Source organism: Lathyrus oleraceus, chromosome 2 (assembly GCF_024323335.1).
Source record: "Lathyrus oleraceus cultivar Zhongwan6 chromosome 2, CAAS_Psat_ZW6_1.0, whole genome shotgun sequence".
In the NCBI taxonomy this organism is placed as follows: domain Eukaryota; kingdom Viridiplantae; phylum Streptophyta; class Magnoliopsida; order Fabales; family Fabaceae; genus Lathyrus; species Lathyrus oleraceus.
This window is the reverse complement of record NC_066580.1, coordinates 338,038,651-338,054,677: the sequence shown is the minus strand read 5'-3', so window position 1 is coordinate 338,054,677 and position 16,027 is coordinate 338,038,651. Positions and strand designations below refer to the sequence as shown.

Genomic DNA, 16,027 nt, shown 5'->3' with positions numbered 1-16,027 from the left:
GGCCAAAAAAAGCGCCCTCTTTTCCCTTATTTGGCGTAGTGAAATACAACACAAGAAACACATAAACAACAACACAACAAACTACAACAAATAAAATATCATTACTATAACTATGCGATTACAACCATGAAAATAATTTTGAACATATTATACATCATCATGTGAACGTCTTTGTCAGTCTTAATATTCACCCATACACGCATTTCTCCATTTTGGTTGAACGTGAACTCAAGCCATTGAATTCTTCTAATCCTTTCACCATCTGCAATTTCTCCATCTAACCAACGGTTCAACGTCTGATTAAGACGTTCCAACGATTCTATATTCCAAAATCGAATCTTTATCAGAGGTTGCACTGCTGAAAAGATTAAATCGACATTTCTCTTGTGAATGTATTCAGATATAGTTAAAGAACACAAAATTGAAGGAGATTGAAGGAAAATGAAGGAAATGGAAGGAGGGTAAGAAATTGTCTGAAAATATATGGGAGATGCGCATGGTATTTATAGATGAACTCATGCATGCATGCGTCAATGTCATAGGCGCCACACACACATGGTAGAAGCACACGTGCATGCGCCAGATGCATGGACGCACACACTCAACCACACATGCATGTGTCAATGTCATAGGCGCCACACACACATGGCAGAAGCACACATGCATGCGCCAGATGCATGGGCGCACATACTCAACCACACATGCATGCGCCAGCTCCAATGGCGCATAAGTGCAATGTCATTGCAAGCATGCGCCAACTCCAGTGACGCCTCCTTTGAATGGTTATTGGATGCGCCAGCTCAACTGGCACATCAGTAGGGAAAAGTGGTTATTTTGGTAATTAATTTGAAAAATTGGTTATTTTGGTATTTAAATTGAAAAAAGTGGTTATTTTAAATTTAAAAAATCTCTAAATTACCTATTACACAACCTAATGCTCAATTTCTATGTATATTGATGGAAAAATAAAAAAACTTACCAAATGTTACTAAAATTTGATGTTGAATGAGTTCTTTAATCGTTTTGATGTTGATGGAAGAAGATTTGAAGTGACTTGAATGATTGAGTAAATGTTAGTTAAGAGATTTTAAAAGATGAGAGCGGGATAGTTTGAGAATATTATGAGAAGTAAGGAAAGAGAAAGGATTTTGACACCCTTTTGATTAAATATCATTCGGAGTTACATCTTTGTAAGTAAAAAATGAAACATCAATATGTTGAAACTTGACGTAGATGCATCTCATTAATTGTTTTTTACCATAGCCTTAAGGTTTAATTCAAAAACGATTGTATCTTGGATGCGTCCGATAATGTATCTTCAAAATCTTAGAACAATTTTTATTTTTCACAAAGGGTGTGATATTAATCCATAAAATGTCTTTAATGATTCCCTTTTTAAAAAGTAAAAAAGAAACTCAAAACTAATCTTCTCCAAAACTCTTCAAAAAGACACTCTAAAAAAGATCCCAAGATTATGAAGAAAAAAAAAAGAAAACCCAAGAATCTTACATTTAAACTTCTACATTAGATAGTCACATAAACATCCCACTCGATGCCTTAGATATTAAAAAGAATGTTTTGATATTCATTACAATTAATAGGATCATCAATTTATAGTACAACGATACTGCACTAAGCCACTACTATATTGTACAGCAATAACAACAATCAAGTCTCATTCTTCTAAATAGTGCCGGTTACATAGATCAAATTTTGTTGTAATGTTCTGTCCACTTCACACTATGTCATAGAGATTCAACACAGTTTTACATGGTAAACTAATCAAAAATTGACTTTCAAGGCCAACTAAAAAGTCTGCTTGTATTCTGGGTGATGGTTTAGACTGGTCGTTAACAATTTCTAATTATCCTTTGAAGCCATGGCAGTTTTTGATCCGTACTTGGAGAAAACACCACTCAATACAGCCTTTTCCTTGATCTTTAACCTGCACCAGAGTCAACAATACATGAGAAATGAACACAAAATTGAATTCATGCTAAAAACAACTATGATGCACAGGGAAATCACCTTTTCGCAGATACAGGAACATCTAAAACCTTTTTTGCATTCTCTTTTGTACTTGGTTTTTGCTTAGGGGCGTTCTTTTGTCCAACTTTGACAGATGCTTTCTTCTTTCCAACAACCTGCTTTGAGGGAAGTGAACTGATTTCAGAATTATTTGCCATTTCTACTCTGTCATCACTATCCAAATTCGAAGCAGTGACAAACTCTTCATTCTCCCCACCACTTTCCCTTTGATCATCTGCATTATCTAAATCAGTTTCTTCCCAGGTACCTCGGGCAGAATCGTTCATGTCAAAATCCTCATTTGAATCTTCTTCGAAGGAAGGCAAGAGAGGTAGAGTAGTGTTGAGATTTTTTCTTAATTTCAGAGAAGAAGAGGAAGACCGTGCATTTACAAGCTCGCATTTTATCTGCTTCTGAATTTTGCCAAAAGTAATAGTTTGTCCGGTGTATAACTCTACAAACCTGAAGAATAGAGAGCAATTGAGTTAGTAATAAACTTAAGAGACTAGTATAGAAAAAACAACTTGAAAAAGCAGTACAAGAAGCAAAGTCTTTCAATGTCACAAATACAATGATCAAAATTTAATAGATCCAAATGCTACATGCATGCCCTCACTTCATTTAAGTCAAGTAAAATAACATAAAGAAGCTCGAACAAACTGGCCAAGAAAAGCAAACCATCTTTTACTAATTTCAAATATTTATCATTATGATAAACCCAATGTATTTAAAATAAAACACTTTTAACATTGTCAAAACTCATGAAGAAATCACCAATGATATATTTTTCATTACAATAATGTTATGCATTGTATGTATTAAATTTAAACATACTATTCCTATATTTTCCATTAATGTTACATGGTTGAATTCAGAACACACCTAACTGCATCTTCTTCATGCTTGAAATCAACAAAAGCAAAACCCTTACAGATAGGATCCCTTGTCTTCTTGTTTCCAATAACAGCAGGGACTATATTTACTATACCCGGAATCCCTTGAAAAGCTGATTTCAAATCCCTATCAATTTTCCTTTTCTTTGGTAGATTCACCAAACGCACTTGGCTTCCGATAGGAACAGCCTTTTCATCTGCAAAGTGAAATTTCATATTGTAAGCTCAAAAGGAATAGGAAGACAGTCTGGGACTAGACCCCAGCCTTTTTCTACAAGTCTTCAAATTCTTTCCAATAACCATTAACATACCAGCTGTGCAGTTTTGTACAAGTCAAATTACAAAAATGTTGAGAAGATAAAAAAACAGAAGTCTAGAGGCAAATATTTTTTTGAGAAATTCCTTTAAAACTAAGCACTGGTGCACAAGTTATGTGTTGATTGTACCAACCAATAAGCATTGATGCTACTTACGATCAGTGGCGGATCTTGAAGAAAATTTTGAGGGGTGCCAAAAATTAAAGTATATATATAAATCATTTTTAAAAAATTACCATAATTTGTTAGGTGATTTGGTGGTTATTTTGTGTTTAAATTTCAATAAGTATTAAAGTGAGATATGAGAGAGAAGAGATAGAAAGCTAAAAGAGAAAAGAGAGAAACTAATTCTATTTTTTTTTATATTGAATTGGAATGAAGCATGATGCTCTATTTATACAAGAGGAGTTGAACATTCAAGAGTTGAATCATTCAAGCTCTACATTTAAGGATGGCCTTAATTATTCTATAGTGCTGAATTTTTCTTATTCTATTAAATTAAGGCTGACCTTAATTATTCTATAGTGCTGATTTTTCATATCCTAAGATATAACTCTAATACTCCCCCACAAGCTCAAGGTGGTTGCAAAGGCTGACTTGAGGCAGACAGGTTGAGCTTGCTGTTGAGCTCCATAAATCTTGAACTTGAGAGAGGCTTGGTGAGGATGTCAACCGTCTGGTCAACATCAGGAATGTGGCAGACAGTGAGAGACTTATTAAGGACCTTTTCTCTTACCAAAAAGAGATCAATTTCCATATGCTTTGTTCTCGCATGAAGAACAGGGTTATGAGCCATAACAACTGTGCTTTGGTTGTCACAATAGATGGCTGGAGTTGTCAAGGGAATTTTTAGTTCAGCTAGCAAAGTTTGAACCCATAAAACTTCAGCTGTGGTGTGCGCCAAGCTGCGATATTCTGCCTCAGCACTAGAACGAGCAACAACAGTTTGCTTTTTAGACCACCAAGAGATCAAATTAGAGCCTAAGTACGCAGCTGACCCAAAGGTGGATCTTCTATCATCTCGGTCAGCAGCCCAGTCAGCATCACAGTAGGCCTGCAGAGAGAACGGAACAGTGGAGGCAGGAGTGAACAATAAACCCGAGGTGATAGTGCCTTTTAGGTAGCGTAGAATACGCTTGACAACTAGCCAATGGGACTCCAAGGGGTGTGCCATGAACTGACATACTTTGTTAACAGCATAGCAGATTTCTGGGCGTGTAATTGTTGCATACTGCAGGGGCCTTACAATGGACCTGTAGTGAGAGGCATCAGACAAGGCAGCAGACCCTGTTTTGATGAGTTTGGTGGTGGATGCCATAGGAGTAGCAACTGGATTGGAATTCTCCATATCAGTTTTGATTAGCAAGTCCCTTAGGTACTTAGATTGAGTGAGAAGGAGATTACCATTGGACAATTTCTTCACCTCAAGGCCCAGAAAATAATCCAAGTCACCAAGTTGTTTGAGAGAAAACACATGATTTAGTTGTTGAGTAATTTGCTTGATGAGAGGAGGAGAGTTTCTTGTGATGATTATATCATCAACATAAACTAGCATATAAATGACAACACTGTGATGCTTGTAGATGAACAATGAAGTATCACACTTGCTGTTCAGAAATCCAAAGGATAAAAGAGTGGTTTTGAGTCTTTCAAACCATTGCCTTGGGGCCTGTTTGAGGCCATACAAGGCCTTGTGCAAGTGACAAACCAGAGATGAATTAGGGGCAGTAAATCCAGGGGGTTGCATCATATAAACCTCCTCTTCAAGAATGCCATTCAAAAAGGCATTGTTTATATCTAATTGCTGCAGAGGCCAATTATAAGTGAGAGCAAGAGTCAAAATAATTCTAATTGTGACCGGTTTAATAACAGGGGAGAAAGTTTCATTAAAGTCAAATCCATGGACTTGATGACAAGAAAAATGGAAGGATTTAGACGAGGTAAGGGTACACCAGATTTAGTTCTAGTAGTCATAGGATGAGTATTGGTGGGGAGAGACTGAAGGTTAGGATCCCTAGGAGCAGAAATAGAGGAGGAGGATGGTGAAGTGGTAGTAGTGGGCTGATTGTTGGCCTTTGAAGAGGGTGAAGGAGTAGGATTAGTGCTGGCTGTTTGTGTTATAGGGTTGGCTGACACAGAGGCAGTAGGTGTGTGGCTGGAATTGAATTGAGAAGAAGAAGAGGAGTGTGAGGTAGTGGAAGCAGTAGGAACGGGAAAAACATTAGGGAGAGCTTGTGTGTTAAGGGTTACTTTAGATGAAGAAGAGGATGGAATGGTTGATGAGGGGAGAGAAACATTAGGAAAAAAATATCATTGTAAGGAAATTTGGACTCATTGAAAAGGACATCTTTAGAGATGAATATTCTACCACTTGGGGAGAGACATTTGTAACCTTTGTGAGCTGTAGAGTACCCTAGAAAAAGGCATTCATGGGATCTAAAGTCAAATTTCTGAGAGTTGTATGGGCGAAGGAGAGGAAAACAAGCACACCCAAAGACTTTGAGGAATTTATAATCAGGATTTTGATTGAAAAGGACAACATATGGTATATGTTGATTGAGAGACATGGTTAGTAACCTATTTATTAGGTAGACAGCAGTTAAAAAGGCATGATCCCAAAATTTGAGAGGTAAAGAGGCATGACTCAAGAGAGTTAAACCAAGATCAACAATGTGTTTATGCTTCCTCTCCACTACACCATTTTGGTGATGGGTGTGAGGGCAAATTAGACGATGAATAATGCCAAGATCAGAAAGAAATTTTGTAAATGGGCGAAATTCACCACCCCAATCAGTTTGGACAGATTTAATAGGAAATCCAAATTGTAATTTAGCCATGACTTTGAATTGTTTAAAGATAGTTAAGGCTTCAGATTTATTTTTGAGCAAATAGATCCAAGTAAATCTAGTGTATGCATCAACAAAGGTGATGTAGTAGGTAAAGTTTTAGGATGATTTGACTGGGGCAGGACCCCATAGGTCACTGAAAATTAATTCTAGTACCAATTTTTCTAGTTTTGTGAAACCTCTTCCAACTCCACCATTCCATGACTCCTCATATAGGTATTTTACATGACTTAGGTTAGATACTATTAGATTCTTTATGGAAGGAAGTTTCTCTAAGTCTGGAAGGTGTAAACAACTTTTTATCTCTTATATAACAAAATACCTGATTATACTTATTTTAAAAACTTTGTATGCTTGGCCTACGCCTCCACTATCCATAAAAACCACACTAAATTTGATCCATGTGCACACAATTGCGTATTTTTAGGTTATTAAGAAGGCACCAAGGGTTATTTACTATATGATTTCTCTCCTAACAAATTTCTTGTTTCCAAGAATGTTTGCTTTTATGAGCTTTGCTACCACTTCTCCACTTCCAATGACCATTTCCCTCTTCCCCCACCATACATCATTAATCACGACCCCACTGATCTTGAACCTATTGCTTCTGTTGCATCCCCACCTATTCAACCTCAAGATGATCCTCCACATGATCACCCTTCTACACCCACCCTTCCTCAACCTATTTTATCAAATAATCCTTCTGCCAATGACCTTTCTGCCACCTCAGAACCCAACTCTCCAACTGCCCTACCTCAACCTACTCCCATTAGGTGCTCCACTCAACCAACCAAACAACCCTCCTACCTGTATAACTATCATTGTAACCTCCTTAAATCTAACCAATCTTCCTATCCTGCACCTCAAGCTTCCTTCCCTCTATCCTCCGCTCTTTCTTATGACAACTGCAATACTGGCTACAATTTTTTTTGCTTATCCCTTTCATCCATACATGAACCCACCACCTTTAACCAAGCAACCAAGCATGCTTGTTGACTTCAGGATATGCAGATTGAATTAAAGGCTCTTAAGGATACCAACACATAGACCCTTTGTTCTTTTCCCCCAAACAAAACTCTTATTGGTTGCAAATGGGTATATTGCATTAAATATCTTGCTGACGGTTCTATTGGCAGGTACAAAACGCACTTAGTCGCCAAAGGTTACACCCAACTCGAAGGAGTGGATTACTTTGACACCTTCTCACGGGTGGCCAAGCTCACCACTGTCCGCACATTACTCGCTTTGGCTTCCATCAAATGTTGGCATCTCGAATAACTAGACGTTAATAACGCCTTCTTACACGGGGATTTACACGAGGACGTCTATATGGCGCTTCCTCAATGTTACAATCTCTTCCATTCCTCTTCCTCCTCACAGGTTTGCAAACTTAATAAGAATCTCTATGGCCTTAAATAAGCCAGCCGCAAATGGTACTTCAAGTTGTCTGAATCCTTAATATCTCTAAGTTATAATCATTCGCATGCTGATTATTCGCTATTTACCAAATGCCATGATAATACCCTTACTACTTTACTTGTTTATGTCGACGATATAGTTTTTATTGTAATTGTATCTCTGTGTGTCTAATATGATCACACATGGTGTATATTTATATGCAAATAGGGAATATACAATAGGAATTAATATCAATTACAGTTATGACTAATTGAATATCAATCAATACTAATTGATTGATAACATATTCTTAACACTCCCCCTCAAGCCGGATCGTATATATTGTATGATCCGAGCTTGTTACAAATACAATTCACTCGAGAACCCTTGAGAGACTTGGTAAACATATCAGCCAATTGATCTTCAGATTTTACAAATTCCGTGGTTATTTCTCCCGACAGTACCTTGTTTCTTACATAGTGACAATCTATTTCTATGTGCTTGGTCCGTTCATGGAAAACCGGATTGGACGCAATGTGGAGTGCCGCTTGATTGTCGCATATGAGTTTTGTGTTCTGAAGGTCACCGAACCTAAGTTCTGAGAGAAAATTCTTAAGCCAAGCAAGTTCTTTTGAGGTTGCTGCCATAGCCCGATATTCAGCTTCAGCACTAGATAATGCAACTGTGTTTTGTTTCTTGCTTCTCTATGAGATCATATTTCCTCCAATAAGAACACAATATCCAGAAGTGGATCTCTTATCCGACGGTGATCCTGCCCAATCTGCATCTGAGTAACAAGTGATTTTAGCATCACCCTTATCTTCATATAATAGGCCTTTTTCTGGTGCATTCCTTATATATCTGAGAATCCGAATAACGGCATTCCAATGAGTATCACAAGGAGCATTAAGGAATTGACTCATAATACTCACTGCAAAAGTAATATCCGGTCTGGTGACGGTAAGATAATTGAGTCTACCCACTAGACGTCGATATCTTCCCGGGTCTTTCAACAACTCCCCCTGACCCGGAAGAAGCTTGACATTGGGATCCATAGGAGTATCAAACGGACGGCAGTCAAGCATACCAGTTTCAGTTAGGATGTCTAATGCATACTTACGTTGGTTAATTGCAATTCCTGATGAGGACTGTGCAACCTCAATACCTAAGAAGTATCTGAGTGGACCCAAATCTTTTGTCTGAAAGTTTTTGAAAAGATGAGTTTTGAGTCGCTGAATACCGTCTATATCGTCTCCAGTGATAACAATCTCATCAACATAAACCACAAGAAAGATGTGTTGTCCGTTGGAAGAGTGAAGGAAGAAAACAGAATGATCTGCTTCACATCTAGTCATACCAAACTGTATCAAGGCAGAGCTGAAGCGACCAAACCAAGCACGTGGAGATTGTTTTAGCGCATAAAGAGATCGATTCAGCCGACAAACAAATCTTGAATTACCAGGAATAGTAAAACCTGGAGGTTGATCCATATACACTTCCTCCTCCAATTCTCCGTGTAAGAATGCATTTTTAATATCCAACTGATGAAGCGACCAATGATTAATAGCAGTCAATGCAAGGAAGAGACGGACTGAACTAATCTTGGCCACTTGAGAAAAGGTGTCACCATAATCAAGGCCAAATATTTGTGTGTATCCCTTGGCTACCAAACGAGCTTTAAAACGATCAATCTGACCATTTGGTCCAATTTTCACTGTATAAACCCATCGACAGCCCACTGTAGTTTTGTCTGGAGGTAAAGGAACAATGTCCCAAGTGTTATTTGAATGCAATGCAGTCATTTCTTCCACCATCGCCTGACGCCAATTGGGGTCAGTCATAGCTTCACCTATAGACTTAGGAATAAACACAGAATCCAAAGAAGACACAAAAGAAACATAGGAAGTAGATAGACTGTCATAATTTAAAGCACAAACATATTTAGGATTTGGATTATGAGATAGAATACCTTTTCGTAATGCTATTGGAAGGTCAAGTTCAGGTGACGTAGCTGGAGGAACAATTGGAGTAGGAGATGGTGTTGGTGGATCAATATCATCTCTAACTGCCGATGGACGCGCTGTGCGTTGCTGATATACCTGCAAAGGAGGTTTAATGGGTGTGAGGATGACAGAAGGGATATCTTGATCATCTAAATTACAAATCTCCTGGGAGGACGAAGAGGCAGAGAAAAAAGGAGAACCTTCAAAAAATGTTACATCGGAAGAGACAATGTACCGTTGAAGTTGAGGACAAAAACAACGATATCCCTTTTGTATACGTGAGTAGCCTAGAAAAATGCATTTGAGAGATTTAGCGGAAAGTTTGTCTTTACCTGGATTAAGATCATGAACAAAGCATGTGCAACCAAACACACGAAGGGGAATGGGGTAGAGATCGTGTTCCGGATTCAAGATAGAGTATGGAATCTGATCTTGAAGGACCGAGGAAGGCATTCGGTTGATAAGGTGACATGCGGTGAGGAGAGCATCACCCCAAAAACGATAGGGTACATTGTGGTGAAGAAGAAGAGTCCGTGCAGTTTCAACTAAATGACGATTCTTCCGTTCAGCAACACCGTTCTGTTGTGGTGTATGAGCACATGATGATTGGTGAATAATTCCCTGTAATGTTAAAAAAGATTGAAACTGGGATGACATATATTCACGAGCATTATCTGTGCGTAAAATTTTAATGGTAGTATTAAACTGGTTTTTAATTTCAGCATAAAACTCTTGGAATATACGGAAAACATCTGAACGATTTTTCATTAGAAATAACCAAGTGCATCGTGAGTAATCGTCGATGAACGTTACAAAGTAATAGTATCCTAAAGTAGACTTCACACGACTAGGACCCCAAATATCAGAGTGAACTAAAACAAAAGGTGATGCAACACTTTTATTTACTCGTTGACAATAAGTACTACGAGTATGTTTGCCTAATTGACAGGACTGACACTCAAAAGAAGAAAGCTTAGAAAGACTAGGAACTAAAAGACGCATTTTATTTTGACTAGGGTGACCCAAACGTTGATGTGTGAGTTCTTGAGAAGCAATAGAGGCACAGGCCACCGGTGGAGAAAGATGATATAATCCTCCAGCTTCACTCCCTGCTCCAATCGTCCGTCCTGTACGTCGATCCTGGATATGAACAGAATTAGCATTAAAAAGAACTGAACAATCAAGAGTACGAATAAGCTTGTGAACAAATATTAGATTAAAGGGACAACCAGGAATGTAAAGGACAGACTCTAAAGACAAGTTTGGAAGTGGATGTGCCTGACCAAGGCCTTGAACTTTGGCTTTAGAACCATCCGCCACAGTGACAGAAGGCAAAGAATCAGAATAAGACAAATGAGATAAAAGAGATTTATTACCAGTCATATGATCAGATGCACCAGAGTCAAGGACCCAAGGACCAAGTGAAGATGTAGAGACAATAGCTACAGGATTACCCGACTGAGCAACAGCGGCAGATGATGATTGTTGATGGACTGTTCCGGTCAATTTCTCACACGGAATAAGTGGAATTTTAGTGAACATGATGGAATCGGTATCTCCCATGATATTGGATGGCTCGGAACGAAAAACCGAGAGCAAATTTGGAAAAACGGCGACGGCTGGGGGCAGCGGATGCGCGGCTGATTGTCCGGCGCGTGAGATTCACGTGCGATGAAGGAGAGATGTGTGCAGACGCGTGCGGCGGCGGAAGGCAGTGAATCTGACCGATCTGTAGGAGACGATTCCGACGTATAGGAATCTCGCGGAAAAGTCGACAGGAGCGGCGGAGACGGCGGCGACGCTGTGGGTGGCCGGAAAAAAAAGGAAAATTTTTTATTTTTATTTTGTGGAAGACAGTAGGTCAACCAAACTCTAGATACCATATTGTAATTGTATCTCTGTGTGTCTAATATGATCACACATGGTGTATATTTATATGCAAATAGGGAATATACAATAGAAAATAATATCAATTACAGTTATGACTAATTGAATATCAATCAATACTAATTGATTGATAACATATTCTTAACAGTTTTAACAGGTAATCATCTCCCGGAAATTCAATATGTCAAAGCTTACTTCATTTCCAAATCCGTATCAAAGACTTGGGCCCCCTTCGATACTTCCTTGGTCTCGAAGTAGCTCGCTCTCAAACTGGTATTTTCATTAACCAACGTCACTATACTCTAGACTTACTCAATAAAACAGGTATGTTGGCTTCCAAACCCTCTCCTAACCCTTACAGCTCATCTCTTCCGCTACACTCTGATACTTCACAATCGTATCCGGATGTCACGCAATATCATAGACTTATAGGACAACTTATTTATTTAACAATCACACGGACGGACTTTTCCTTTGTTGTCTAACAAGTCAGCCAGTTTGTTTCAAACCTGACTATCACTCACTATCAGGCAGCTTTGTGTATATTACAATAGTTAAAAACCAGTCCAGCTCTGGGCTTATTTTATCCTGCTGCTACTGATTTATCCCTTTCAGGTTTTGTAGATCGCGACTAGGCTACTTGCCAAGGACGCACATATTTGTCACGGGCATTGCCATCTTCTTAGGCAAATCATTAATCTCCTGGAAGTCCAAGAAACAAACAACAATTTCTCGCTCCAGTTTCGAGGCTGAGTATCGCGCCCAAGGCAACCTCACCTGCGAAGTGCAATGGCTGCATTACTTGTTTAAGGATCTCCGCATCACTTTTCCCAAACCCACTTCCCTCTACCGTGACAATCAATCAGCTGCGTATCTTGCATACATCCAACTTTTCACGAACGATCAAAACATATAGAGATATATTGCCATCTCATTCGCGAAAAGTTGGGATCTGAAATCATCAAGCTCTGTCCTATTCCTTCTACTGCTCAAATTGTCGACGTACTCATAAAACCTCTAGCCAATCCTTTATTTTATACTTTTCTTCTCAAGCTTGGCATTTTGACTTTGCCTAGTCCAGCTTGTGAGGGAGTATTAAATCATAAATAGTCCTTTATTGTTAGTTATTTTTGCCTTGACTTATTCTTTATTTTTTCATGTTTTCCTTGCCTTGTGTATATATAAACACACCATACATTGTCTTGTAGAAATATCTTCTTTTTATTGATGAAATTTTGTTTTCTGCAATTCTAATAGATCATAATACTGATTTTTCTTGTGTTATATCTTGAGTTCCTCTCTTTTATGCTTGAAACTAAAACCTTGGTTACCATTATTCTAGAAAATTAATTTAAATCAAATGGGTTAAGGCTAGAATCGTGAATGAATCACTTTTTTTGTAAGTATTTCAAACACTCTCAAATGTCTTAGAGCTGCAATGTAGGAATACTCAGGATAATTTAACTTATACTTGAGTTTGCACAAGACCGATGAAAACTTGAATGTAAGGAAAATGAAATCTGGAATTTTGTGTGAAGATGATAGACTTTTGTGTTATGATTTTCGAATTCCGAATAATGTATTTATAGGCCATGTATGTGTTGTTTCATAAGGTTGCAATTCTTGATAAATAAAAAACAATAGTTTTGATAAGAAACTAAATGAAATAACCTATATTTCTTATTCACTTTGGCTAGAACTGAAAACCATAAGATTCATAAGCTCTTCCAATGATCATTCCACGATTTTTTACTTCGACGTGTTGAACGTGAGCTAATTTGTGCCAATCCTCACCAGAGTTCTCTTTACATTGTTTCCCTAATTCACTGCAACCGTGAATTCTCAAATGTTTCAGACTAGTAAGGCGTTGAATGCTCATGGGAAGACATGTCAGCTTTGGACATTTAGAAATAACTAATGTGTCAAGTAAGTCTAGGTTTCCTAACCATTCAGGTAGGGATGCCAAGTTTAGAAGATCGGCCAATTTCAAAGATTGAAGAGCAGTCATATGTTGTAATGCCTCGTGCAAATGTTCTATTTCTAGACAACCTTGGATTGTCAATTCTTGGAGACAAGTGAGGTATTGAAAACTTTCTGATAGAATGCAATCCTTGTAATACTTCATTTGGCAATGACTTGAGGTTCTCACAACCACTAATATATATCTCTTGGATAACATTAATGTTATTTATTTCAGTTGGCAGTTGCTCAAGTTTAGAAAGGCCATAAATGTCAAAAATCCTTAGAGAAGGGAGGTCTCTTAGCATCCCATCTGGAAAGAAACTTAGCTCTTTATGATATTTGAAATGAAGGATTTCAAGAGTATGGAGTGTATGAATTGAACTTAGTAAATCTGGGCTGTATTTCCCTCGGACACATAATTCACTGAGAGATGGAAGGCAAGACAATTCCAATAGTACAGGACATTCCATAATTTGAAGTATTGAAAGGCAAGAAAAGTTGTTATCTCTATCCTCCCTTGATAACTTTACCAGGTTCGACAACTCCTTTAGTTCCAATTTTTCTAGTTTTGTGAAACCTCCTGCAACTCCACCATTGCATGAATCCTCCCCATTTAGGTATTTTACATGACTAATGTTAGATACTATTAGATTCTTTAGAGAAGGAAGTTTCCCCAAGTCTGGAAGGTGTAAACAAGTTTGGCAATTCACAAGTTCTAGATAAGTTAAAATATTTAGAGAGGAACTAGACATCCATTGTGGGAAATAGGCACCTGTATATCCTCTCACTCTCAGTCTTTGAAGTTTTTTGGTTTGAGGTTCAAGCACTTCAAGAATCTCTTCAATGTTTTCTTGTAATTGGGTCTCTTCATTTCTCTCCCATGACAATTTCAAATTGTTCACGTGCTTTCTCAACATATTATCTTCTTTGGAATTCATGACACTTTTAACTCTCTCCAAGTGACTAATGGAAAGGTCTCCGATAAGATTCATTTGTCCTAATTCCGCCAAAAGAAACCCTTTGTCCTTGCCAACTACATACATGGTTAATGTTTTTAGGGAAGCCAACTTCCTTATATGGGGAGGCAAGCTTAATAATGAGTAAAAATCCTTTAAACATAGATGTTGTAGAGTTTTCAACTGTACCAACCTATCAGGCAACCTTTCAAGTATGAAACAGTAATCTAACTTTAAAATCTGCAAATTCCATAACTTGCATAAGGATTCTGGAAGAGTTTTGAATTGTTCGTAAGAAAGATTCAAGTACCTCAAATGTTTCAAATGAAAAATCAAAGATGGCAACTCTATCATTCTTTGGAGGTCAAGTACTCGTAAAGAATAACATTTAAGTACTTGAGGTGGCAAACAATTGTATTGACGCATTAAAAAGGTCCTCAATGATTTGATTTCATGCAACTATTTTGAACCGACTACATAGAATATTTCTCACCATAAGTTGAGAGGTGGCGAATTCTTTTAGATAGGTTTGGTTCTGGAATGTAACACCTAACCTCTTCCGCAATAGATTGAGCAAGATCATGAATAAGGTCGTGCATTTTAAAATTTTCAATTTCACCAATACCATCTTTCTCAATATCTTGAAAAAATGATCTCCAATATAACTCATTCCACACCTCATTGCCAATATCTTCTGCTTCCAGCATTCCATTAGATGAAATAAAACCATTAGCCATCCAAAGATCAATCAAAAACTTCTTGTCTATTATTTTGTCTTTGGAAAACAGTGCACAAAAGGCAAAACACGATCTCAATTTTACTGGCAAATTCAAATAGCTTAATCTTAAGGCAGACATGACATGATCTTCACCTTGTAATTCCCATAGCTTGCTTTCCTTGACATTGAGCCACTCTATTTCCTTTCTTTTGAAACGCAAGAGACTTCCTAATGCCATTGCTGCAAGAGGCACTCCCCCGCACTTCTTTACTATCTCCTTTCCAATGGCCACAAGTTCTTCCCTCTCTTCCTTATTTGGTCCAAAGGCTCTTTGTTTCAACAATTCCCAACAATCAGTGTCTGATAGGATTGATAAATCATGAGGGGGTATTGTTCCCATGATTGCTGCAACCTTCAGAAGATGAGTGGTGACCAAAATTGATGCGCCTTTCCCCCCACATGCCAATACAGATTTCAACCTCTGCCAATTCTCTTGTTCATCATCCCACACATCATGCAGCACTAGCAAATACCTTTTTCCTTTTATCAAATCTTGAAGTTTTCTTTGTAATGGATCTAGATCCATTTCTGCACAAGCATGGCCAGATGTTGATTCTATGATGGCTCTTGTCATTCTGTTCAAACTAAAATCTTCCGAAACACATACCCAGATTCTCAGCTCAAAATGACTGACTACCTTGTCATGATTGAATAAAAGTTGGGAAAGTGTTGTTTTTCCAAGTCCACAAAGACCAACTATTGGATAAATAGACAAATCCTCAAAACTAGAAGCATCACCTACCAAAAACTCAATAGTTATATCCTTATCTTGTTCTCTTCCGTAGGCTTGAGGTTGAGTAATGATTGAAGTAGTTTGGCGCTAGTCAAGGACTCCACTTCTCTTCTCTCTAACAATTTCCGTCAAATGAAACTTGCTCCTTTCTTAAGAGATTTCATCTAACCTCTCTCTTATCCTCTTCATTCTCTTAGCAATTTTGTAACGGAAAACGGCATGCTTT

General features: G+C 38.0%; 2 protein-coding genes across 6 annotated transcripts in view; both read right to left on the bottom strand.

Moving 5' to 3' along the window:
• Positions 1 to 16,027, bottom strand: part of LOC127119392 (putative disease resistance protein RGA1) — a 70,957-nt gene that overhangs the window by 28,803 nt on the left and 26,127 nt on the right. The window contains exon 2 of one of the 5 annotated variants that reach the window (XM_051049619.1): positions 15,488 to 15,541. The exons of 3 other annotated variants lie outside the window; for them this stretch is intronic. In XM_051049619.1, the coding sequence (XP_050905576.1) occupies positions 15,488 to 15,541 (54 nt within the window). Of the gene's footprint in view, positions 1 to 15,487; positions 15,706 to 16,027 lie in introns of all 5 variants that reach the window. One more of the 5 variants, XM_051049618.1, reaches the window with a different exon arrangement.
• Positions 1,530 to 16,027, bottom strand: part of LOC127119394 (uncharacterized) — a 61,197-nt gene continuing 46,699 nt past the window's right edge. Inside the window, exons 2-4 of the mRNA XM_051049623.1 lie at positions 2,911 to 3,118; positions 2,029 to 2,490; positions 1,530 to 1,945 (exon numbers count right to left, since the gene is read on the bottom strand). Of these exons, the coding sequence (XP_050905580.1) occupies positions 1,861 to 1,945; positions 2,029 to 2,490; positions 2,911 to 3,118 (755 nt within the window). The 3' untranslated portion in view covers positions 1,530 to 1,860. The remainder of the gene's footprint in view (positions 1,946 to 2,028; positions 2,491 to 2,910; positions 3,119 to 16,027) is intronic.